The sequence below is a fragment of the Phycodurus eques genome, chromosome 13 (assembly GCF_024500275.1).
Source record: "Phycodurus eques isolate BA_2022a chromosome 13, UOR_Pequ_1.1, whole genome shotgun sequence".
Lineage (NCBI taxonomy): Eukaryota > Metazoa > Chordata > Actinopteri > Syngnathiformes > Syngnathidae > Phycodurus > Phycodurus eques.
The window spans coordinates 20,768,258-20,793,125 of NC_084537.1; the positions used below are offsets into that span (position 1 = coordinate 20,768,258).

At 39.6% G+C, this 24,868-nt stretch overlaps 2 protein-coding genes across 3 annotated transcripts; one reads left to right on the forward strand and one right to left on the reverse strand.

The window, feature by feature from the left end:
- The first annotated feature begins 7,466 nt into the window (after positions 1-7,466).
- c1ql3b (complement component 1, q subcomponent-like 3b) lies at positions 7,467-9,313 on the forward strand. The gene is made up of 2 exons (XM_061693797.1): positions 7,467-8,084; positions 9,134-9,313. The coding sequence occupies exons 1-2, from the start codon at positions 7,467-7,469 to the stop codon at positions 9,311-9,313; spliced, it is 798 nt and encodes a 265-aa protein (XP_061549781.1).
- A 2,845-nt stretch (positions 9,314-12,158) lies between these two features.
- On the reverse strand, positions 12,159-18,666 carry pter (phosphotriesterase related). Of its 2 annotated transcripts, none has more exons than XM_061693795.1 (5): positions 18,624-18,666; positions 17,716-18,161; positions 15,860-16,125; positions 14,073-14,213; positions 12,159-12,907 (listed from the first exon to the last, which is right to left on the reverse strand). In XM_061693795.1, the coding sequence occupies exons 2-5, from the start codon at positions 18,145-18,147 to the stop codon at positions 12,697-12,699; spliced, it is 1,050 nt and encodes a 349-aa protein (XP_061549779.1). In that variant the 5' UTR covers positions 18,148-18,161; positions 18,624-18,666; the 3' UTR covers positions 12,159-12,696. The 2 variants fall into 2 exon arrangements, with proteins under 2 accessions (XP_061549779.1, XP_061549780.1); XM_061693796.1 differs by lacking the exon at positions 12,159-12,907 and adding an exon at positions 13,450-13,608.
- Positions 18,667-24,868: the final 6,202 nt, after the last annotated feature.

Consider the following 24,868-nt stretch of genomic DNA (forward strand, 5'->3'; position numbering starts at 1 on the left):
AAAATACAAATACAAATGTACAGTAAATGAATTGTGCATCTTCATAGAAGTGTTTTAAACACGCCATTACAGAGATAACACTGCGGAGTTTTGATTGACATGAATAACATTACGTTCAATAGTGTGGATGTTAGAAAACTTTCTTAATGGTTCATCCAGTCATTGTGTTGATTTTGTCATTGTTAAATCCGACTTTTTTTGGGGGGGCGACCTCGTTGTATCGTGCACACGTACGTTATTGTAATTACGCCGCAGTTTAAGAGGCTCATTGTGATCTCAAGACCGTGTGTTGATTTGAACCTCTCCTAATAATGACCGGCTGGATACAAGCAAGCTAGTGGAATCAAATCAACCGCCATGGAAAAAAATAAATAAAATAAAAATAATGCTAATAATTAAAGCTGCTCCACCTCCACCATGATTGCTCCTCCGCCGAGGACACGGGAGCAGCTTTGAGTGGGCGGCGTGATATCGCAATCTGTTCTCCCCCCTGCGGAGCGGCGCTGTCGAGTCCAGCCTTTCGCTTTGGCCTTTCGGCACGCAGCAGAACAAGAGAAGGAAGGAGGGAGCGAGGCGGGAAAGTGGAGGAATGGACGGACGAACAATTAGGGAAGGTTAGCATGTGACAAAAGAACACAGAGCGACATGGACGGTCTGCTTGGTGTCTTCTTTGAAATCAAAGTCATCATATTTATTTTATTTTCTTCTAACAATTTCCTGCTAGGAAATCACTAGATTTGTCTCTTCTACAGACAATTTGCCTTTGTCGCTGGAGGAAATGTTTCAGGTAACATTGGCCAACTGTTGATATAGTTACACTCACACATATATTACATATATACGTGTACATGATGAGGCAGTTAATAATATGGTGACCCAAGATTAAAAAAAATAATAATCCCCGAAACAAATGAATTACTAAATAATGAGTGGTAATGTTAAAAATACCTAAAATATATTAAATAATAATAATTCATCATGTCAATAATAATCATATTCAACATAATAGTTACAAAATTAATTTTTATGATCAAACTAATGACACAAAAGGATAATGATACTATTTATTTTATTCATTTTTATGAAATAGTGTCAATAACAAAATAAAAATATGACTAGATAACAATAACTAATCATTTCAGCGCTGTCAAAAGAGCAACATAATAATTTAAACACTTTCTAATTATTATTGAATAATAGTGTCCACAATAACAAGATGTAAAAACAATTATAAAATGTACATTCAAAAATATATATTATAAATGTATTATTATAAATTATTTTTTTGAAAATGAATACAACAAACAATAGTAATGCATAAGATCTGGACGTCTTATTTTTGAATGATATTTTTTGATCCTTAAAAATTCGACAAATATTCCATAAAATTGCCCCGCCCGTGCAGCGGTGCCTTGACTTACGAGTTGAATTCAATCCGTGCCGACTTTTGTCACTTCCAACACTCGTACCTCAAATGCTGCAGTGCTCGTCCTATCAGATCCATAGTGACTCTTTCGCAGGTTTTCAAGAGACTTTCCACAGTAAACAAGTCCCAAACCCCCGTAGGTAAGAAACTCAATATACACACTATTTTTAAATTATTTCGATATATATTTCTTTTAGCGAGCAGCAGTGTCACCTTCTGTTGTCTCCCGCCTCCTCCAACACCTTCTGTCATCACGTCCACAGGTGCATCACATAATTAAACGCGTGCCACCTTGACTCTCTCCCGGCCACTTCATTAGGTACGCCTGCCAAATCCATTACGTCGACAACTTTCCTTACTGCCACTTTCTGCTTCCCTGTGACTCATATTGTCTTATGTCGTCTTGAAGTACATTGCTATTGTTGATATTTCTATTCCCATGTGCTGTTGCCGTCCACTTGCTTTTAGAAAAATCCGGATTTTCTCCCACTGGTTAGCATGCCTGCCTCACCGTTCTAAAGTTCTGGCTTTGAATCTCAGTTTCGACAATATACATGTGGAGTTTGCGTCGTCGTCGTCGTAGTCCCCCCCCCCCCCCCCCCCCCCACCCCCCCCCCCCCAGGGTTTGGATGTTATGTTCATTTCAGATTCTAAATTGTCCATAGGTGTGAATGTGAGTGTGACTTCTCATTTGTCCATATGTGCCCTGCGATTGGCTGGCTAATTTCGTCACAAACGCAACACTTTTGAATAGAAGCGCCAACTAAAAAGTTACTTTTAACCTACTCACAGTTCTTTGGGGCGGTTAATCTGAGGCACTTTAAATGGTGGCAGGTCTTTGCGGACTTCCATTTAACATAAATTTGAATGTGATTGGTTACGTCTGAAAAAGGCCACATCCCGGTTGTAAGAGGGTGTGGAGACTTGTGCAACCACATTATTTTGGTTATTTTTACTTCACATCTCGAAAAGACAAATAAATGATATCTTGGCTTAATTCTTTTTTTTAATCACCCATAAAAAAAATGACATTTAAACAACTTTCTTTTTTTTTTTTCCAAAGAGGAAGCACTTATTTTCACATTATCTGTAAGGAACAAAAGTATTTGTTTCTTTTTTTTATGTGGAAGTTGATGCCAGTTAATAAATATGGGAAAAAAAACATGATAAGAAAGTTTCAAATTTTGGGGGGTAAACCAGAAGAGGGGGGAAAAAAATTGCTTAAAATTGAAAGTAAAATTTTTGTGAAAACAACCGCCAATTTTTACATGAAAAAAATGATTTGAAAAACAAGATAATGCTCATTTAAAAATATGTTTATGAATGTTTTTGCGCTGCATGACACACAAGAGAGCTGCTCGTAATATTTTTGACCCACTCACTCCTACACGACATGCCATCATTTGGTAAAGGCAGGGTTTTCTAATGTTGCAGGTGTACCTAATGAAATGTCCCCATTGGCTCCTAATAAAGGAGCCAATCGAGGACCCACCGAACTCTGACCCCCCCCCCCCCCCCCCTCCCACCCCCAACCTTCATCCACGTCATCCATATTTCATGAAGCATCTCCCTCTCGTCTCCGTCTTGTGGACTTCTCACACATTCTATTAGACAATCTGTGCTGCATGTTTTATTCATGTCCTCTGAACATCTGCTTGTCCAGATGTCAGGAATCATCAGATGCCCCCCAGCCACACGCACACACTTCCCACTCCCCACTCCAGGGACTCCTGCCTTGACTGGCTGTAAATGAACGTCAAAAGCGGCTGTCAGGCCCGCCGCAGAAGTCTTTCATGACTTTTGGACCTGAGGATAGTACACTTTGCCACACATGAAAGTCCAACAATGGACACCTCCTCCATTCAGAGTTTTGTATGTGTGTGTGTGTGTGTGTGATTGCAGTGGTGGCGGCCGGTGGGCTTTTGACACCGACGTGGTCTCTGTGGCTTGCCTGACTCACTGGAGCTGTGGGGAGGGAAAAAAAAAAAAAATAGCAAAGAGGCTAACAAGTTGCCCGCTGACTGACTCAGAGCCATGGCAGTATGTCACACGGCGCCTTTATGCACCATATTCTCCCTCTCGCTCGCCACCCTCACCCACTTAAAACATGTTTTTTTTCTCCGAGGTGATTAATGCTGCCGTTTTTATATGCTGACAACAACAACAACAACAAAAACACTAAAATGTCAACAAACAATTGTCATGAAAGCAGCTCGGTGTGAGGTGCAGGACCTCAGCACGAACAGAATATGTGATTTATGATTTAATACATAGTAGTAAGCATAAATCTGTCTAATGATCCACCAAGTTTGCCTATCAAGCCACCTGGTGGACCGCACTCGCATATGTCAATTTTTCAATTCTGTGTCATAGGCCTTATGGGGCAGCTGTGAGTTAGCCCCACCAATTCTGCCTAGCAATAAGTGGCTTTGAAGTAAAAAAAAAAACATAATATACTACTACTACTAACAATAAAAGTAATGAGAGGTTATTATCCAATAGTATTAATTCTAATACTGCTACTGCCACTACTATGAATCCATCCATCCATCCATTTTCTGAGCCGCTTCTCCTCACGCGGGTCGCGGGCGTGCTGGAGCCAATCCCAGCTGTCGTCGGGCAGGAGGCGGGGTACACCCTGAACCGGTTGCCAGCCAATCGCAGGGCACAAACAAGCAAACAACCATTCGCACTCACATTCACACCTACGGGCAATTTAGAGTTGTCAGTTAACCTACCATACCATAAAAGATGATATCATACTACCACTACTACTACTAATAATAAACGAAACAAACAAAACATTTTTTTTTGTTTTAGCCATTGCCCTTCTGCCGTGTAAACAAAAGTCATTTCTAACCACAGCGCCATTTATTGGATCTAGTGGGGCACTTCCCCACTCGTATATTTTTATATATTACACGTAAAAGAGCCGCATACTTGTCCACCAAAGTTTTTCATCCATCGGTCCAACTTGGCTCCAGTTCCTATTAACATTAAGTAAAAATGTGTCCAAAACGTGAAAATAAATTTGAGATGGAAGGAAGCCACTGTGGACTAGAAATTAAAAAATATTTTTAAAAAAATGCTTTACCATTATCATATGCAACATTGATTAGTGCTGCTTGAAAAGCTACGCTACATTATTCATGGCTCATCCATCTCCTTCACTTGACCATCCCTGATGACAAGAGTTTATGATGAGTGACAGGGTTGGAAAATAAAATGAAGAAAAAAAAAAAAAAAAAAAGTCATGTGATGACTCCATTAGGTACACCTTCCCAGTTTAATCACGTCCAATCCCAAAAATTCTGCCTCTGCAGGGGAAATGATGCCCTACATGATGTTTGCATTTGTGTTCTATTTAAACATTGAAAAGCATTTGTCTCCAAAGTGAGTTTTTCCATTTTTAACCCTAAAAATTAATACAGAAAAATAACAATTAAAAAAAAAAAAAAAGGAAAATAAAAATAATACAAATTAACATAGAATAATAAAAAAAAAGATTTTGAAACCACAGTAGAAAATTCAAATGTTCAACCCATTTTTTTTAAATATAGCAAATAAATCAGTACCAAATAAAACAATGAAAGTTTATAGATTAAAACAACCCCCCCCCCCCCCCAAAAAAAAAGATTAAAAATACAATATATTACATATAGGTATTAAAAACATGTAATACAAACAAGTTTAAATAAAAAAATAGGTGAGTGACGGGCCGCGCATCCGCGAGCGCATCATTATTTCCCCTCCTCAACAAAAATCGGCCCTTCATCACTCAAACTTTTTAGAAAGAGGCAAAAAAAACAAAAACAAACGGATGCATTTTGATTGAGACGTTTGTTTTTTAATCCCGGCATTCGATGTGGGCGGGTGGCGTCATTTCCCAAAATGCATCCTCTTCGCACGCAGCGCATGTGGACACACCGCGAAAGGCTAATTTGAGTCCGATAGTTGATCAAGTGATGGCCCCGCTTTGATTTGACTTTCATTTCATGTGGACGTCTCTGCCGAGTCATCCTTCACTGCCTCCTCCCAGTCGCTCCCTCCTTCTTTTCACTTACTCTATAGATTTTCCTCACATGATAAATTGGACTCAGGGAGCCACTGAGGTGTGACCCGACCAGTCCAGCTTCTTTTTCATTTTTATTTTTTTGCTGCGCTCTAATATCCCTAATTATGCCTTTACAGACTGTTAGTGACCAGTCTGGTAATTGATATTAATCAATGGATTAGCACATTTGTTGAAATCGGTGATTTCTCAACTGTTGACCCGCATTTTCCCATTGTTGCAAAGTTGCGACCCATTTTTTTTTAGAAGCATTTTTTTTTAAATTTAAAAACAGCCTCTGAAAACAGATGTACAGTATGCTATATTTTTAAACGCCGTTTCAAATAAGTTGCACATACCGCCATAACATATTGCTAGCCATGACGCCCGCGAGCCAGAGGCTGAGCTGCACTGTGTTTGTTTACGGAGTACACTAGCGACTCGAGGGCAAGTGAGTAACTTTCCCTGTCACTTACCTAATATGTTCCAGGTGGGAACTTGGTACTATACCGAAACAATCTCAATACGAATATGTAATGTTTGACGAGCTTCCCGCAACCCACCCAAGATGGGTCCGCGACCCACATTTGGGTCCCGACCCACCGGTTGAGAATAACTGGTTTAAATGATGTCAGAGATATATAACAACTACAAATAAGGCTCTCAAAACAACTTTAAAAAAGACAATAATTGAATGGAAATGTAACAATTAAATTATGATTTTTGTTTAAATATACAGCGGTGCCTTATACGAGTATCGAATACAAATGCCATTAATCCGTTCCAGCCTCCCCAAAAATCTTTTTTAATTGCACTCTATAATATTGAAATTTATAAAAACATACAGTCATCATATCATTAAATTTGAACTACAATTCAGTGGACATTGTGCTGCTCCCTCTGGTCTGCGGGACTTGGCAACCTGGGGGCGGTGTAATACAGACGTACGCATATACATGGATCCGGCTCAGTTCCTCAGGTACCCGCAGTAATATTAGTCGTTCTTCACATAGGATAAAGAAAATATGCTTGCGAGTATTGCTATATTGTCTGTCTGCATGTGTTGCTGCACCCTGCTGCATAACGATCATTTAAAAAAGCGGAGGAGGTGAGAGGAAAACAGTTTTTTGTTCAAACGTACCGAGGATTTCGACCTTTTTCTCTGTGACGCCGAACATGCGTAAACGACAAAAGCACGACTCACACGCTCTTGCCGGCAGCAGTAGCGCTGCCGTCGGTGTCAGTCGAGGCGGATGAAGCGGAGAGTGACGCTTTCCATCACGAAGATGTATTCAAGCGGTTCAAATGGTAAACTTGCAGAACATGGATGCGTGTCTGCGTCAGCCTCGGGCCCCCAAATGACTAAACGCCCGTGTGCGAGGATGATGATGCTTTGAACTCCAAACTCTGAAGTTTTCTTTGACTTCTGAGGCACATTTGCATTTCGAACCGCCTCTGTGATGCCTTTTGTTGTTTTATTCATCTGAATTGTGGAAACGCTTGCGAATCATTCTCATCACGCCCCGGTGTTGTTTTTGTCGACTTCCTGCGGTGTGATTGAAGAAAAGCGTGTATTCTCAGCAACCATCTATCCATCGCCCCCCCCCGACAGAACAACCGAACATTTGAATTCTCTCTGTGCACAGTGGGCAGAAACAAGGACCGTCACGTATGTTGAGTAGATTGAATCCTCTCATACACCAGTCTTGCCACCCCCCCCTGCGTGTTATTATTATTATTATTATTATTATTGTTGTTGAGGTAGGGGAGGAGATGCGCCATTCGGACGGATGCTGCAGCAGCGCGTAAAAAGCTGCGGATGCTCCCCCTGCATGCGCGCGTCCAAGGGGCAATCGTCAAAGTTTCCGAAGCACGCCTCGGCCGCGCTTCTTCTCCTCCCCCCACCTCCCCCCGGTTCAGGCACCGCTCGCAAGCAGGCTGGAAGACCACCAGGCTCGCAGCCGGACTCAGCCGCTTCGCAGGGCGCACATGATCGCGACCGGTGTGTGCGGCGTGGCGCTGGTCCTGGTTCTGGTGGTGCTCATCCCGGCCATGGTCAACTCCGCCGGGACCCCCGCCCGCTACGAGATGCTCGGCGCTTGCCAAATGGTGTGCGACCCCCACGGGACCGCCGCCGCCACGGCGCCGGCGAAGGCGGCCGGTGAGCCGGTCAAAGACAACCGCCCGGTGCAGTCGCTGCCCACCTTCATCCAGGGTCCGCAAGGGGAGCCCGGACGCGCGGGGAGGACGGGTTCCAGGGGCCCCGCGGGCGAGCCGGGCCCGCCCGGCCCCGCCGGCCCGTCCGGGGAGCGAGGGGCGCCCGGTCCTCCGGGTCCGCCGGGGGCCAGCGGACCCACGGGGGCCATCAGCGCGGCCACCTACAACACGGTGCCAAAGATCGCCTTCTATGCAGGACTCAAGAAGCAGCACGAGGGGTACGAGGTGCTCAAGTTCGACGACGTGGTCACCAACCTGGGCAACCACTACGACCCCGCCACCGGAAAGTTCACGTGCTCCATACCGGGGATTTACTACTTCACGTACCACGTGCTGATGCGAGGCGGCGACGGCACCAGCATGTGGGCCGACCTGTGCAAGAACAACCAGGTGGGCCCGACACCGCCGCACTTTTCGGGGCTTCATTTGGACACTTTTACGCACGCGCTTTACGCACGTTCGCCCAACATCATTTGCATAATTCAAGAGATTCAATACACCGGGGACGCGCTGACTACATGCCCACAAACTCCACTGAACCGTGAACTACTAACACTCTCATATTTCAATATTATGGACATGTATGGCGACCGGTTAGAGAAAAGACCAATCTTTTTCACTCATGGCAAACTTGACACTCCACTCAGAGAACTGTATTAGGTACACTTGCGCAATCTCACCAGCTCCAATATCAGAGTATAGTCTTGTGGTTGTTATAAGACATAATCATTTAGACGCAACTGACAACTTGATGGCTAGATACGTAGATGATAGCGGAGTGAATATCTATAGGGAGAGAAATACATGGGAATGGCCGCGCGCACTTGTAGCAATTTTATTGAAAGTGTGCTCCAGAGGCTCACATTTACCCATTCAAGCACACATTCATATGGGCAGCTGATGCCACGCTGGGCGCTGCCAGGCCTACTGGGAGCGATTTAAGGTTCAGTGTCTTGCCCGAGGGCACTTCGACAGCGGACAGCCGGAGCCGACCCGTCGGTCGCTGGGCGACCGGCTCTTCGCAATGAGCCACAGGTTGATACAACATACTCGTGGTTAATTTTACATCAGTGATGCACAAAATAAATATGCACTTATTGTTTCCAAAAAAAAAAAAAAAAGTACAGTAGCTCTAAAATAAATGGAAAATCTCAAATCTAAAATAATCAAAATTATACTTCATGTTAAAAATGTTATTTGTACACAAAAATATTTTTTGATACATTTTTGTTTTTTCATGTAATATTTAAAAACAAAAAAAAAAACAAAAAAACTTTGAGATATATTCGATTGCATTAAGAAAAGCACTAAATCTTATTTATGATTACTATTATTATTATTATTTTTAAAAAAGAGCATCATGATCTATCTCGGTCGTCACCGGACAGCGCAGGTGTACCTAATGAACTGTCCCGTGTCTGCCCACTGTCTCCTCTCAGGTGCGAGCCAGCGCCATCGCGCAGGACGCCGACCAAAATTACGACTACGCCAGCAACAGCGTGGTGCTGCACCTGGAGCCCGGCGACGAGATCTACATCAAGCTGGACGGCGGCAAGGCGCACGGCGGCAACAACAACAAGTACAGCACCTTCTCGGGCTTCATGCTGTACGCCGACTGAAAAACAAACAAACAAAACAAAACAAAAACAAAACAAAAAACACAACCGCCATCTCGTGTTCTCTCTTTGCTCGCTTCCTCCCTCGCACGCTCCATCACTTGTTGGATTAGTAGAGACAGTGCTTCACATCACCCCTGTTCGCCAAACGAGCTTGCCGAGATTGTTGTATATCGTCTTCTCACACAAACACACACACACACACACACACACGCATAGAGAGAAGGCAAGAATGTAATGTATTTGTTGACATGTGGTCTGATTGGTGTCTAACTGGATGAACTGTGAAGCAATGCCACGTTGTAATGTAGCTGCCGCCGTATAATATAACACGCGATATACAGTACATGTGTGTCTCAACCCTCATCCATCACAATAGTCGCACACTCTGGAATGTATTCACGGTAGCACCCCCCTCTCGGATCTGTTTTAATCCCACTCGAGTTGGTTTGGTCCAGTGTGAACGAGGCGGTCAGACTAAATCAAACGACGCAGTTCAGTAGCATTTAGAACGCTCTTTCCGCAATCTTCATTGAGCCAAAGCATTAAATGTACTTAATCAGTTAAATATGGGCCTGTTTGGTTGAACACAAAACTATTATCCTGTCGTAAAAATGGCCACAGGTGGCTACATACTGGTAAGTCAATTATACGTCTTACTTGCGAATTCATCGATTTGTATTTTTTATTTTTTTTTTAAATCCATCTTCCACTATTTGTGAAACAAGACAACTAAACTATTTGCTGTTCTGTGCTCAGGCCAAGACCTGTCTAATATGAAAGTATTGCTTAGGCACCATCTTGTGGGCAATCAAAATATCAGGGCAATCGTTTTGATATTTTCAGCGGTTGACGTGGGCGTAAGTAAACAAGTCCGCAAAGATTTGGATGACGATTGTTTGTAGTTTTGTGACATTAAGCTATGTTAAGGTTTTCTCTGTTGCGAGCGTATACAGGCGTCTCCAAACGGATCTCCAATGAAATCGAACAGGTTCGATTGCGTAATCGTACATTTTCAACCTGTTCACTATTTGCAACTCCAAATGCTTATGCGTGTGGTCAACACAGAGTTCGGCCAAATGGACTGCGCGATTGCGACGTGAAACGGAACGAAAGCCAATCGGTTCGTGCTGTTGTCGAACACAAATAGAAGAACAGCTGGTTGTGTTGAGCGTTTTCGTAACGTATCGTCCACCACAAAGAGAGGAGTAGGAGAAGGAGAAGAGTTTGTGCCACATGCGTAAACGACAAAAGCAAGTAATGCCAGGCCAAATACCGTAGACCAGTAATCCCCCGTGAATATCGAAAAATCTGCACTACTTTTCTATTAGACAAGATTCAGGCTCCTCCCCTAACTTCAACGTCACACGTTAGTTATTCACCATAGGTCATTATGCATCAAGACCAAAGCGCTACTTTTCCATAAGACAGGCCTTTGGCACTAGTTTATGGCATAAACAAAGAGCACAAAAACAGCTAATTAGTTAATGGAGGACAGGTTAAAAAAAATAATAATAAAGTCACAAATAGGCTGGGGAACACTGAAAAACAAAGATGCCCTCTAAGAGATTTTCCCAAACCTTTGTGTTTACATTCTCGCGACCAATAAGAGAAGAGAGTGACGTCACATGCATTGCTGTGACGTGTTTTGGATCGCTTAAAAAAAAATTACAGCGTGACAACAAACCAAATACCAAACGAAAGCAAACTTGCATCCTCAGTTTCAATCTGTGTTTTTATTGGGAACAAATATTGGATTTTTAAGCAATCGGAAGTGACGCATGGCTCTATAAAGCTGCCATCTTGAAATCAAAATGTGATTCTTCTCTCATCCAGCATTAGAGTGGGTCAAGCGGTTCGTCGGCACATGACAGCAACATGTCCTTGACCCTCCGGTGACACACCATCGATCCACACTCCCCACCTCTCTTCCTCTCAGATATGAATATCATTTATAATTTACAGTTTTAATCCTCCTGCAAGATTCATCAAAAGTTTGGCCCCGACCGCGGCGGCCATTGATCATGGCGTGAAGTCACCCTGCGAAGCCACCTGTTCCCAGACGAGAGAGGAGAGCGCGTCCTTCATGTGGGCACTCCCGTTAAGACGCGCCGTCTGAAACCGCCGCGACGTCGAGGGCGGGCGCGGCATACTGATGAGCGGCGTGCTCGTTAGGAAGCGGCAGCTACGCTAACGCGCGAGTGCTTTTGTGACACGGACTGAAAGGTGTTGGCATGGAGCTCACACACGGCTGCTCGAGAATGAAGGAATGAATTCAATCCATTTCATCAATTACACTGAATGTATGTAACCCCAATATGAAATAAATTCACGTCTCTGTGGACTACAGTTGTACAGCAAAATGATTTGGAAACGGAACATATTTTGAGTTTTGTATTTGTTTCATTGGTATTTAAACACTTGGCTGGAAAGAATAGGGTTGTGCGGCGTACCAGTACTGAAGCGGTACCGTGATACTTCGCCGTCACAAACTCTACAACCTTTCGCCTTTTTAGTATCTGTATTTTTAAGAGTGGCTGTGTGCAGTTTGGCAGATAGCGAAAAATCTGAATTGAAGTTTACCGTAAAACTGACACATAAAACAAAGACAATCAAACAACAAGGGTCCGCTAACTAAATGTAAAATGCCATAGACGGGCTAATGGAAATTAGCATAGATGTTATGGTAATTATAAACCTTCAAACGACACAAACGGAGCAGACCCGAGTGTTACTATACTAATTTATATGTAGAATAACAGATCAAATTTAGAAAACAAATAACTACTTTTTTTCTTTATAGCTGAACTGCTGTGCCATGTTTTTTTTTTTTTTTACTTTATTTAATCAAGAGTGAATACATATAACTATTTTATTTAATATCCTTTATTGCCAGTACTATACAAAAAAAAATACTAAATATTATACAAAAAAAATAGTAAGAAGCTGAAGTTCTATTTTTTGTCATGTATTATTCTGCTGCATTAACTGATGTTTTAGGTTTTTGCCATGGTATCGTTTCACTATCAGTATCCCACAGGCTTTGTTTTGACTTGTATTTTGGGGGGAGGACCAGCTCCCTTTCTTCTTGTCATTCCCAGCCATTCAATAAATGTATAAATAAATAAAAAACACTTTGAATCCAAAGGTTTCCATCTTATAAATCACTGTGGGTTACTTAATGCTATATTATTAGTATGACGACACATTTCATCATGATTATGAGACAAAATTGCACCCTGTGATTGATTGAAGGCCCAAATTAATTAATTATGGTCACATCGCATCTCACTGTTGTCTCATCATCCCGAGATGGAGAAAAAAAAAAAATCATTATTGCTTCATTAAACAAATGAACAACTGCCTGGGCTTTTTCTTCCCGTGCTTCATTTAAAGGTGAGCCAGCGTTTGGGGTTGTCCACCAGGATCTTGTCCACCTGCGTCTGTGAGATGCCCCGCCTCAGCATCTTGGGCACAATGTTGCGCAGGATGTGAGAGTAGCCGTGGCCGCCGTACTTGCTCAGGCGGTCCTTGGTGTGGATGTCGTGCGCAATCACGATCTTGTCCTCGTAGCCTTCTTTAACCAGCAAGGCCAAGCTGAACGAGCAGCGAGGGGAAGAAGAGGAGGAGGAGGAGGCGGAGGACGTGGCAAAACAAAACAAACAATGGGCCGCTTTAAACTCAGTCCTCTCAAGCGTCTCGGATCAGATATCATCCAAAATCAATAGGATTTGTCCGTTATTTCCATGGAAATATCTCTCATAGGAATTAAAAGGAAGAGTCTTAATGAGTTTCCTTTGTCATATATTTGCGAGAAAAAAAGAGATGTATTCTTAGGGAATACAGCTCTATATTTGAGGAAAAAAATAAAAAATTCTAAAAGGCTAATGTTCTTTCCAGAAATAATTCATATTTTATATATATATATATATATATATATATATATATATATACACAGCAGGTACGGAAAGCTTTCAGACCCCCTTACATTTTTCACTCTTTTTTTATATTGCAGCCATTTGCTAAAATCATTTAAGTTCATTTGTTTTCCCCACATATAATGTACACACAGCACCCCATATTGACAGAAAAAAACCCGGAATTGTTGACATTTTTGCAGATTTATTCAAACAGAAAAACTGAAAAACGCACACAGCCATAAGTATTCAGACCCTTTGCTCAGTATTTAGTAGAAGCACCCTTTTGAGCTAATATAGCCATGAATGTTTTTGGGAATGATGCAACTACTTTTTCTCACCTGGATTTGGAGATCTCCCTCCTTGCAGTTTAAGTCGTATCTTTTTGGGGGGGAAAAAGTGGGACATTTTTGTGAAAAAGTCCTACTCTTACAAGAATAAAGTTTCTTTTTTTAAGTAATTTATTTGAGAAGAAAAGTGGGATATGTCTGAGAAAAAAAACAAGTTAATTACTGAAGTTAAGTTCGTGAATAAAAGTTACAATAGAATAAAGTTTATGTCATAGAAAAGAAAACAAAAATTCACAGTAAAACGTTTTATATTTTCAAGATGAAAATAATGTTAATCTGAGAATAAAGTAGTGTATTTTTTGAGAAAAAAAAAAGTGGTATACAGTACTTCTGTCAATTTCTTTTCCAATCATTTTCCCCCAAAAAGTTCTTACAAGAATTAAGACACCTTCAAAGTTTTCAAATGATTATTACGACGAATATATAACATTATTTCTAAATCCAACCCTTGTAGTGGAAGTCAAGTGAATGTGCAGGCAGATGTACTGTACTCACGCGTTGACTCTCTGGCTGTCGCTGGGCATGTCCACGTCCGGGTTGAAGACGTAGTTGAGCGTCTCGACTCCAAAGAGGTCGTACTCCAGATAACTCCCCATCTCGGCGAAGTCCAGCAGTTCGGCGTGGTTGAAGATGGTCCTGCAGCGGCACAACGAGACACGAGATTTATAGAAAACAACATTTAAAAAGTCAGGGTTAAGCATACAATGATTTAAATTTCACTCAAAGTTCAAAGTACAAATACTCTTATTACAGTTGTGATTTAAAGTCAAGGAAAACAAATATTAGACCACTCTTTTGTTTCTTCCGTGTTATCTGCAATTTTAATGCATAGAATAACTAAAGGTACATTGATTTGGACAAGTATAATGATGACAAGAATTAGCTCATAAAAGTTTAATTTGAGAGCTGATAGCTAGCCATTTTCCATGCTTTTTTTGATAGTAACCAAAAGTCACTGGAAATACACTTAAGCTTAAGCATGTCAAACAGGACTAAGCATTACGGAATCAGATATAGTTTGTCGTGTTCATTGTATTCTTCAGGTAATATACCTTTGATGGTAGGAGGCATTAAAACGAACAAGAAATTTAAAAGTGGTCTGATAATTTTTCTGTGACTGCTTTAGAGGGGCAACATCCACTGCTTAAAATAATTGGATACCATCAAGAACATTTTTTAAATATTTTTCATGAAAAGTTTTTGGGAATTCAGATTTTTTTTTATTTCCTCAAAAAAATGCATATTCTTTTGAATAAAAGTTGTATTTTTAAATACGTTTTCACATATTTTGTAGGGGGGAAAAGTAGATTTTTTTTTCTGATCAAATATGTATGGGGGGGAAATCACACATTTTCAGGAATAAAAAAATACATTTTTTTTTTTTTTTTTTTTTTTAAACTGGTATACGGTGAACCTCAGCGAATCACGGGGCTAGAGACCGAGCCCTGCTGTGAATAGCGAAAATCTGAAACCCCCCACAAACGGCGTTTGCAATTTAATATAGATGCCACAAGATGGTACAAAGCACTTAAAATGGAGAGGTTCACAACGTATCAACGCCATGCTTCTAGCGTGTCCACAGTCATAAACCAATGTTACATCAACGACTATACTTAGCAGATTAATTATTCATCAAACAAACCAGCACACCAGCACCTGAGGCGCTTCAATTGTATTAGCTAGCATAATAGCCTCAAAAAACCCAGCACAAACTAAAAAATCTGCAAATACACAAATTTGCATATGCTGAGTCACAAATATGCAGGTGTTCCCTATAAAGTATTTTAAAGGAAAATCTTATAAGATTGAGACCTAAATTTGAAAAAAAGTTACATCAATCTGAAAATGTCCTGTACTTAAATAGTGATCATTTTGAGGAAAAAAGTCACATTGTCAAGAAAGAAAGTGTAGTATATTTCTGAAATAAAAATGTTTTTTGAAAAAAGTGGAATATTGTTTTAGAAAACAAATTTGTAAATTGTTAAGACAAACATTTTTGAAAGGAAGGATTTTTTTTTTTTTTTTTTAGAAAATGTTTAGATTTTTTAGTATTAAGTAGTATATTTCCGAGATGAAAAGTGGTTGGTTTAAAAAAAACAACAAACAAAAAAAATAGTACTGTATTTTGAAAAAAAGTCCAGAAAAAAAGGTGCAATCTGATGGAAAATAACCTCATGCTGCTTCACCAAGAAATGATCTGATCACAGATCAGCTCGCTCTGGCACATTTCCATGACAGTATTAGCTCCTAGACCACTGCTGCACTCCCAACGCACTCCTCACCTGTCCAGGTGCGACATAACCGTCTTCCCGATGTCGCCGCCCGCCTCCTGAAGGACGCGGACGACCTCGGCCGGAGCGGGGGAATTGCGGCCGGGATGGATGATGACGGGACAGCCGAGCTGGGCCTGAGCGTGCGCCGCCGCCCGCAGCACTTTCCTCTCGCTGTCCGTGATGGGCCAGCCGGTGCCGATCTCACCGATCACGCCGCAGCGGATATCCGTGCCGTCGGCACCGTAAAGGATCTCGCTCACGATGACGTCCGTGAGCTGGTAAAGAAAGCGGAACTAATGTCAGACGCAAAACTATTCATTATGACAGGTGTGACGTCCGTCCACTGACAATCTGGGGGAAAAAAATAGCCGCTCAAATCGATCACTGCCGCGGACACACAAGCACAACATGGCACGGTGCGGTCAGCGTAACAACGCGTAGTCCTCGTCTAATGACTGACTTGTCCGGAACTAAGAAGGCACTGGCCGGAGCAAAGACCTTTGCCAAGGCCAAACAATCCACACCATTCACACCACCAGCACCTGCCTCAATTAAGATTCCAGGGGTCATTCTGGAAACTAGAAGAAAATACTGAGAATAATACAACAATTTAAAAAATGAATACAATTTCAAACAAATAACATGAAAAATAGATTTTCAAAAAGGAATGGGATGGGAAAATGTCTCTATGACACTTCAGAATGCCTGCTTTCAATTTCTAATGTTATAGTATTATTTTCGAAGGTGTATTTTTTTTCAAATATATATATATATTTTTTTTTTTTCCTTAAAAGGTGCCATATTTTACCAAACCAACTTTTTGGTTTTGGTGCCACAGTAAACGTGAAATATGAATTAAAATCGTCCCCGCATTTCTGAGTTCTGGACGTCTTTCTGTGGCGAGGCCTGAAATAAGGTCATTCAAATTTCTCGAGCTTATCTACGTCACTAGCGAAGATCTCCGCCTAACTCTCTACTCCCGAGCCAGCGCTGTCAACATAGCAAACACGTGTGCTCTCTCTTCTACATGGAGGCAACCAATCAGAGGAAAGGGGCAGTCTTAGCCAAATATGAACAAGGTGGCTACAAAACTGGGTCAAACAGAAGTAGCTGTCAGAGGGGCCTTTTCTGCACACGCATATGACAAAACTAAGGTGTTTTGGTTTTTTTGATGATGAAATTGACACTTTTATACTGAGTCCATGTTAGAGTCACTCTATGGAGATCTAAAGAGCCAAAATATGGGACCTTTAAATTGATGTATTTTCCATGAAGTACAGTGCCGTGAAAACGTTACTAGCCCACTTCCCAAATTCATTTTTTTTAATATAGTTTTGCCAGTTTAATGTTTAAGAATATTTTTGTATTTTTTATGTTTATATATGTGTCCGTAGCGGGGTGTCTGATCATTTTCTATTTTGTTGTAATATTTGGGGATTTTGTCTAATATTTTGTATTTCTTTGTGTAAAAAAAAAAAGCTGCATTTCTTTATTTTTATTATAAAAATATTATATTTTTATTTGTTTCTTTTTTTTTCATTTTCTGTCAAGTATATTTGATTTTTTCCTAATGCATGTTTTTTTCTAGCTTTCATTTTTTAAATTAGTTTCTCTTTAAATAGTTGTGATTTGTTTCCCTAATGCATTTACTTATTTATTTTGTTTCAATTTTTTCTAAATAATATTTTTCTTCTAATGTTATTGTGTATATATATATAGTTTTGTATCCCCCAATATTTTGGGATTTTTCTTTTTCCACCCAAAGTTTCATATTTTTACCTCAAATCAGATATTTGTTATTTGTGTGTATACCTTTGCTGTGTAATTCAGTCATATTTTTTTTTAACTGTGTTTTGCATACGCACTTTCTCCACACTCATCTTGCGAGTGTCGTCCGAGTGCGTGCAGTCTATGTAGTACCCGGCCCCCGCTACAATGTTGACCCCGGTCTCCTTGGCCAGCCTCCTGAGGGTGGGCAGGTCCCGGTCGATGCCCGTGGTGGTGTTTTCCACCACGCTGCCGCCACCCGCCTTCCTGTAGGCCAGCAGTTCATCTCGCACGGCCTCAGTCTCCTGGCACAGGAGCAGGTTCTCGTGGCAGCTGTACGGGTTCTGCCTCAGCCAGTGCACCTGGCCCATCTGGAACGGATTCTCGGCCGTCGGGCAGTTCTCCGGCGCCGAGGGGACGTAGCAGCACTTGAAGGTCATGGTCAGGTGCTCGTGGGTCATGGTGCGGCCCAGCTGGTCCGGGTCCAGCAGACCCAGGACGCTCTGGACTTTGCCGCTCAGCTCGGTCATGACGGCTCGTCAAGCTGAATGAAGTGCATGCAAAACAAGAGTCTGTTAATGTTTGACAGTGTGCCAGACAAAGCGAGAGATAAATGACAGGTGAGCAGACAAGCTCAACAGAGCGCAAACCTTTGGACTCCAGAATACTAAATGACTAAAACTCGCTTCTGAACTTAATTCAGCCAACTTTCTTCAGCAAAGTGCTGGAAGTTAGTTACGGGAAGTTAGAAATGACAACGTCACGCTATTATTTTGAAATGACAACGCTAGATCGGGATGCCCATGAAAGGGACCTTAACGACCTACGTGGGGCTAGCTTGACTTGTCAACAAGCGGCGTTTGAGGAACACGCAACAAATCGATTAACTTCGGCCAAAACTGCTTAAAGGGCCTGGCGTTGTAACACGTCGTTAAACGGAAGTTCAACTTTTATCAAATTAATGCCGTAAATGTGTTGTAAGCATGGAAGAAAGAAAAGTGCTGACCTTAAACGTGCATCTCGGGTCTTCCCCCCCTCTTGGATATAAAACCAGAAGCAGGTTGAGGAGGAGTAGTCATCGCGAGATTTTACGAGATTGTACCATCAGTTCATGAAAATGCATCAACCTACATTTTTATTATCCGTCCATTTTCTCTACCGCTTATGAGGTACACCCTGAACTGGTCGCTCTATATTATATTATATTATATTATATTATATTATATTTTATGATATGATATGATATGATATGTTATTATTATTATTATTATTATTATACAAAAACTATTCATTTACTGAACATAGTTTGTTTATGTGTGCATTATTATTTTTAGAAAAAAATTCTGCATTTGAAACACGTTTTTTTGTTGTATTTTTATTTTATTTTTATTTTACTTAAAATATTTTACATACAATATTCTATTTAATTATTTTAATTACGTAGAAATATTTTTTATTTTAGTTATTCATCATAGGTCATTATGCATGCAGGATTATTTTCTCTACTTTTTTACCATTTTATTTTTTGTTTTGTATTCATTATACTTAAAATAATATACTATTTTATTGAAATGTGTTTTCAGAAGAAGAAAAACATTTATTTAGCACTATACGAGTTTAATAGTTCTGCATCGCATGCTCCGTAGCCTCCTGCTAGATGATGATGATGATGGAGTGTATTCACTGTATCAACACAATACCCGCTGCCTCGATGACGACAAGCCGAATAGAAAAAGGCCGGATGGACGGACGTTGTCTTGGCCTCCTTGTTGCAACAACTTGTGAGGAATTAGTCATGTTATCCCCTCGTGCGGTCATCTGCTTGGCTATTTGCGAAGTGCAATAGTGACTGATCACAGGGTCGACCCTGTGACCAATGCTCATGTCGGAGACCATCTGCGTCCTATACGTCTCAACCTCGTCACTGTGCTCACATCTACGAAAACTGAGTTTGGATTTGTTTTTATAATACTGTACTGTACACACACACACACACACACACAGACGCACGCGCACATAGAATAGGCAGAGTTACTCATACACTGTGACTACGGTTGGGGCTGCAGGGTTCCTCATTAGTGGCAAAAAGTAGAGTGACACTCATTTGTCCGCACGGCCGCCATGTTTCAGAAACACATCACCGACGGGGCAGTCTTGGGGAGAGGGATGAATAACCCCCCCCCCCCCCCCCCCACTAACAATATCTTCTCTAAACTACCACTAACTGCAGTATTACAATACGTAATATACAGTTTCATGTTTATATTAGTGCTGTATACATATACATCGTTGCATATTGATTGCACGTTGGATGTCTGGCCCCTAGAATTGAATTAAGTGTCATTTTTATAGCCCTGAATCACAAAACTCTAAAAGGACTTCTCAGTAGAATGATTCATATTACTAATCTAAAACAACAATATATTCATCAAATAATCATCAAATAATCTATCTACACATTTAAAAATATAAGCAATAATTAAGACTAGTCAAGATCAAATAATTACTATTTTTATTTAAATCGATGACCATCACGATTATTTACATTTATGAATACATGTATTTCTGATTGTACGTTTTTTTCTTTATGGCTGCATTAATGCATACTGTGAAGCCAAGAGACTGTCTTGTTATTTGTACTTTGGCGCCACCTGTAGACTCAGTGGATGCATGTATTTTGTATTTATGTATATTTATTAATTGACTTAAAATATTTTCTTTAACTTAAGAAAATATTTAATTTACTTCAAATATTTTATTTTTGTCATTTCTACTTGTTTGTTTTATTTTCCTTTTTTCTGAGACTATCAATTTATTATTGTTATATTATTTTTTGTGTGAAAATTGATTTATGTTACTTAAAATACTTTCTTTTCTATAAAGTATTTTATATTCATTAAAATATTATTCTATTTCCTTAAAATAAAGATATTACATTTTATTTTAATTTTTATTTTTCACTTCGAATTTATTTTACACATATTTCTCTTTTTATTGACATTTCTTTTTGTTTATTTAATGTTGTTGTTGTTCCATAGTGATCATATATTATTCACTTGAAACATTTTTCATTATTTTATTTAATTCCCAAGTATTTATACTAAAAATAATGTATTTTCTTTCCAGTCGATACTTTTTATTTAAAGTAATATATTCTATTTTATTTCCTTCTGTTCTCTTGAAGTTTATTTCTAAATATAATTTTTTCTCAGTATTTATTTATTCATATTTTACTTTGTTTTACTTTAGATATATTTAATATATTTATCATATTTTTATGTTTAGTTAATGTCTTTTGTCTTATTTTATTATAAATAGATTTGACATTACTTACAGTATTTTGTTTTCCATGCATCATTTTATTTTACTTAAAATATATTTTTATTAACTAAAAATATTGCATTAGATTTAATTTAAACTTGAGAAATATTTTAAGTAATTAAAATATGTTCTTTTATTTTCTTCACTTGTTTCTTTTTCTTTTCTTATACTCAAAATGTTTTTCTTCACAGACAAATATTTTACTTTAATACTTTACTAAAATTTGAATTCCTCAAACGATTTTGTTGCATTCATTTCCCTTAAATTATAGCTTACCCAAAATATTGTATTCATTTTATTTTATTTGCTTTTCTTTTTGTGTATTTGTTACCTCACTTAACATTTCATATATTTTTTTTATATTGTTTCGCTGACATTGTTTTATTTATTGAAAACACATATTTTACTTCAAAACGTTTTGCTTCACTAATTATTTTTGTTTTACTTAAAAAACATTTTGTCATTATATTTAAAAAAAAAAAAAAAAAAAAAAAAACATAATCATCATACATGACCTTTAGTGATGACAATGTTACTGAAATACAATGAAGTCTAAGTGGACAAACATTGATCCAGTGTAGGAAATGTAACAATTCACCCTTTAATGCCAATAAACAATGGAATGTGACATTGATGACAAACTGGCAGTTAACCAATCCAGTATTATGTACAAACTCAGTGCAATAGATAAATGTGCATGTGATGTGTGTGTTGTCTCCCTGTAAAATGTGCTCAAAATTCAAGCATGCAGCATGAAGTGTCATGCGATTCGCTTTTTGCACGGCGCCACATGATCTTCCCCGCTGCTCCTCTGCAAGCATGTTCTTTAAAAACCGCTCTCCGCAGCGGACGTTCCCACACAAGCCGCCACCGCCGCACTCCGAGCGAGACCACCATTTTGTCCTACCGCCATGTCTGCTAAAACCAAGTTTGCCGCTCTCGTCCTGGTTTTAGGTTTGTGCGTTTTTACAAATGGCGCCCCCGCTGACACCACGCAGGGCTTCTGCAAGATCGTCTGGTAAAACCTTTTGACCTTTTACCTTTGTAATGAAGTTTCTATTGGGCATTTAACACATTCACTGCCATTGACGGCTTTAGAAGTCATATATCCACGTTAACTGGGAAAGATGGCAGTGAATGAGTTAATAATCCGCAGAATACACAGATTTACAATCACTTTTAATCCCTCCAGGTTGCTCGGTTTGCCGTGCAGTCAGGCCCAACTCGCCATTGTGACTCAAATAAAAGCCATGGGCTCATATAAGGTAAGAAATCAATGATTACTTCATGCAGTTGTGGATTAATATATAACATTTCCCACTGTGTGTCAATCCAGCTGGGCCCAGTGACGGCGTCGCTAATCCAGGCCAACCACACCTCTGCTGTGGGTCAGGTGGAGAGCGTTAACTTCACCATATCGTCCACTACCATGAACTTGGCATGCCGCGTGGATGTAAGACTTTTTTTTCTTTTATGTTGCATTACTAATAATATCAAACGGAACTTTTGGTAAATTCAGCCCCCAAAGCCAGTTTCCCTGAAATTTGATTGCCACGTCGATCGTGAGTACACCCGCTACAACAAAAAGTCTCGACAACCCATGCCAGAAAACACAGAGGAAGTCTGCCATTTTGGTTGGCAGTGACCATTTTAGAGTAACTGTGACGATTCCCAGTGGTTCTGCAAAAGCAAATTTGTACTAGAGATTTTTTTATGATAGCTACCAAGTTTAAAACATGACATTTAATCAAACAGAATGAAGCTTGTTGCTACGCATAGAACCTTTTTTTTTTTTTTTTTTTAAATCTAGTACTGTACAGTTTTCCCGGTTCGATACATAGTAGATTTTTCTCTTTTCAAGTAAAGAACATTTTAAAAGTACAGCTCAGTTGTATTTAACTTTTAAATACAATGCATTTTCATTTCATCATGACTGCTTGTAGTTTTTTTGTGCAATACATTTTTAATTGAATCATTTAAGAGGTTTTTTTTTAAATTTTCCTGTATTCAAGGTTGGTGTTTTTGACAATCATAAATGTACGTTTTAGGACTAAAACCTATTTCTTGTTTTTGATTAACACTTGGCAAACTGCTGTATTTTAATATTGGCAATTTTGGTAGTAAGTAATTATTAGGTTGGTGTAAAAAGTTTGAGAAACACTGTACTAGACAGATGGGCAAAGTTAAATTGTGAAACATAAGAGTATATATTTTTTAAATATTATTATTTATTAATAATCCAAAATATTATATGTAATATTTTTTTAAAACAAAGTAACCCCAAAAATGCAAACGAACTGCACTTAACAAATATACTGCTTGATTAAAAACTGTGGAAGCCACATACGTAATACAAATTTCTTGATCGTTTGAACATTTACTGTAATTTAGTGATTGTGATGTACCACTAGAGGGAGCCTGCGTACCACTAGTGGTCCTCGTACCACACTTTGAGACTCACTGGTACAGATGCAACAACTGACTTCCTTTCAGGGTGCGTCAACGTCCGCCTTCTGGTCCAGCCTGTTCGATAACGGCACCAACTACTGCAATCTCCGCAACGTTATTCAAGGTACACTTTACACCTTCAACGCTGTATATATATATATTTATTTATTTTTTTTTTTTCTGATTGCTAACCATTTCCTGTCCACGCAGGAAGTGGCCTCGCCAAGGCTCCCGGCTTCACCGAGTACACCAACGAGTGGCTCTGCCTGGGATACAGTCTTTCCGGCTGCAAGAGCAAATGAGTCGGAAAATGTTTGTTTTGCGTTTGCTACTACTACTAATAATGGCAATATAAGCTGTCTGTGCCAATGACGTATAGTGACAGGCAGAACAATTCAATACGCTTCCCCTAGATGGCAGTAGGTACTATAAACCTGTGTATCCACCTCTTGCTTTTCATAAAACTAATAGGGCGTTAGGTCATTTCTTCCTGCTAGTATATCATTCCAGGACCTTACATTTTCCAAATTCAATGCGTTCGACACGTGACTCTTTTGTTGTGATTATTAAAATGATCCTTGCATCCTCTGTTGTTTGTCCTATGATGATTTATTAAATTATGGGAAAAAATTTTTTTTTTAAATGATTACACTGGGGAACACAGTTTTTGGTAAGTTAGGTCTGACAGCTGTTTTTAACTAGTTTTTGGGTGCTGAATCCAAAACTGATCTCAGTTTTTCTCTATCACGTCAAGTTTTTGAACTATAGATCCCCGTTTTCTTTTTTAAAAAAAGATGAAAAATACTGTACTTTACAGATATGTGCTGGCTTTATAAAACTTTAGAAATATTGACATACAATGAAATATGAAAGGAACAGGCATGACTGCAATGTTTATTTAACAAAGGATATGGCACAGATCCTCTTAATTGCTACTATGCTAGCTTTCTGTATGCAAATATTGATAGTGCTGACCTATTGGGAGCCGCACACCTCTCACCGCACAAGTTGCCACGTCGCCTTAGATGAGTCCAATCGTAATCAGCTGGCAAGTCTTACTACAGCTAATCAATGGAATTTGGTTTATCTGGAGGGTAAGCTGTGGAGAAAAAACTTGGCGTGCGAGAAAAAAAAAATGACTGCAATTTTGAATCAGCATGCCATTTTTATTTTTATTTTTAATCAGCATAAAAATCTAACTGAACAGAATCTTTTTTTTTTCAAATGGTTCCCCCGTGTTATTTTATTTGCTTCAAAGCAAAGCAGCTGTGTAGTTACTCAAACGTGTTCAATAAACCATTGATAAATGTTAACGGATAATTCAAAACACAGCACGCACATTGTGTCACATGAGCCATAACAGTAAAATCAATCAATCAAGCAATTGCTCCCGTTATAACAGTGGTGTGCAACCTACGACCCGTGGGCAACTTGCAAATGCATTTTATCCGGACCGCCACATGATTCTAAAACCCCAGCTAA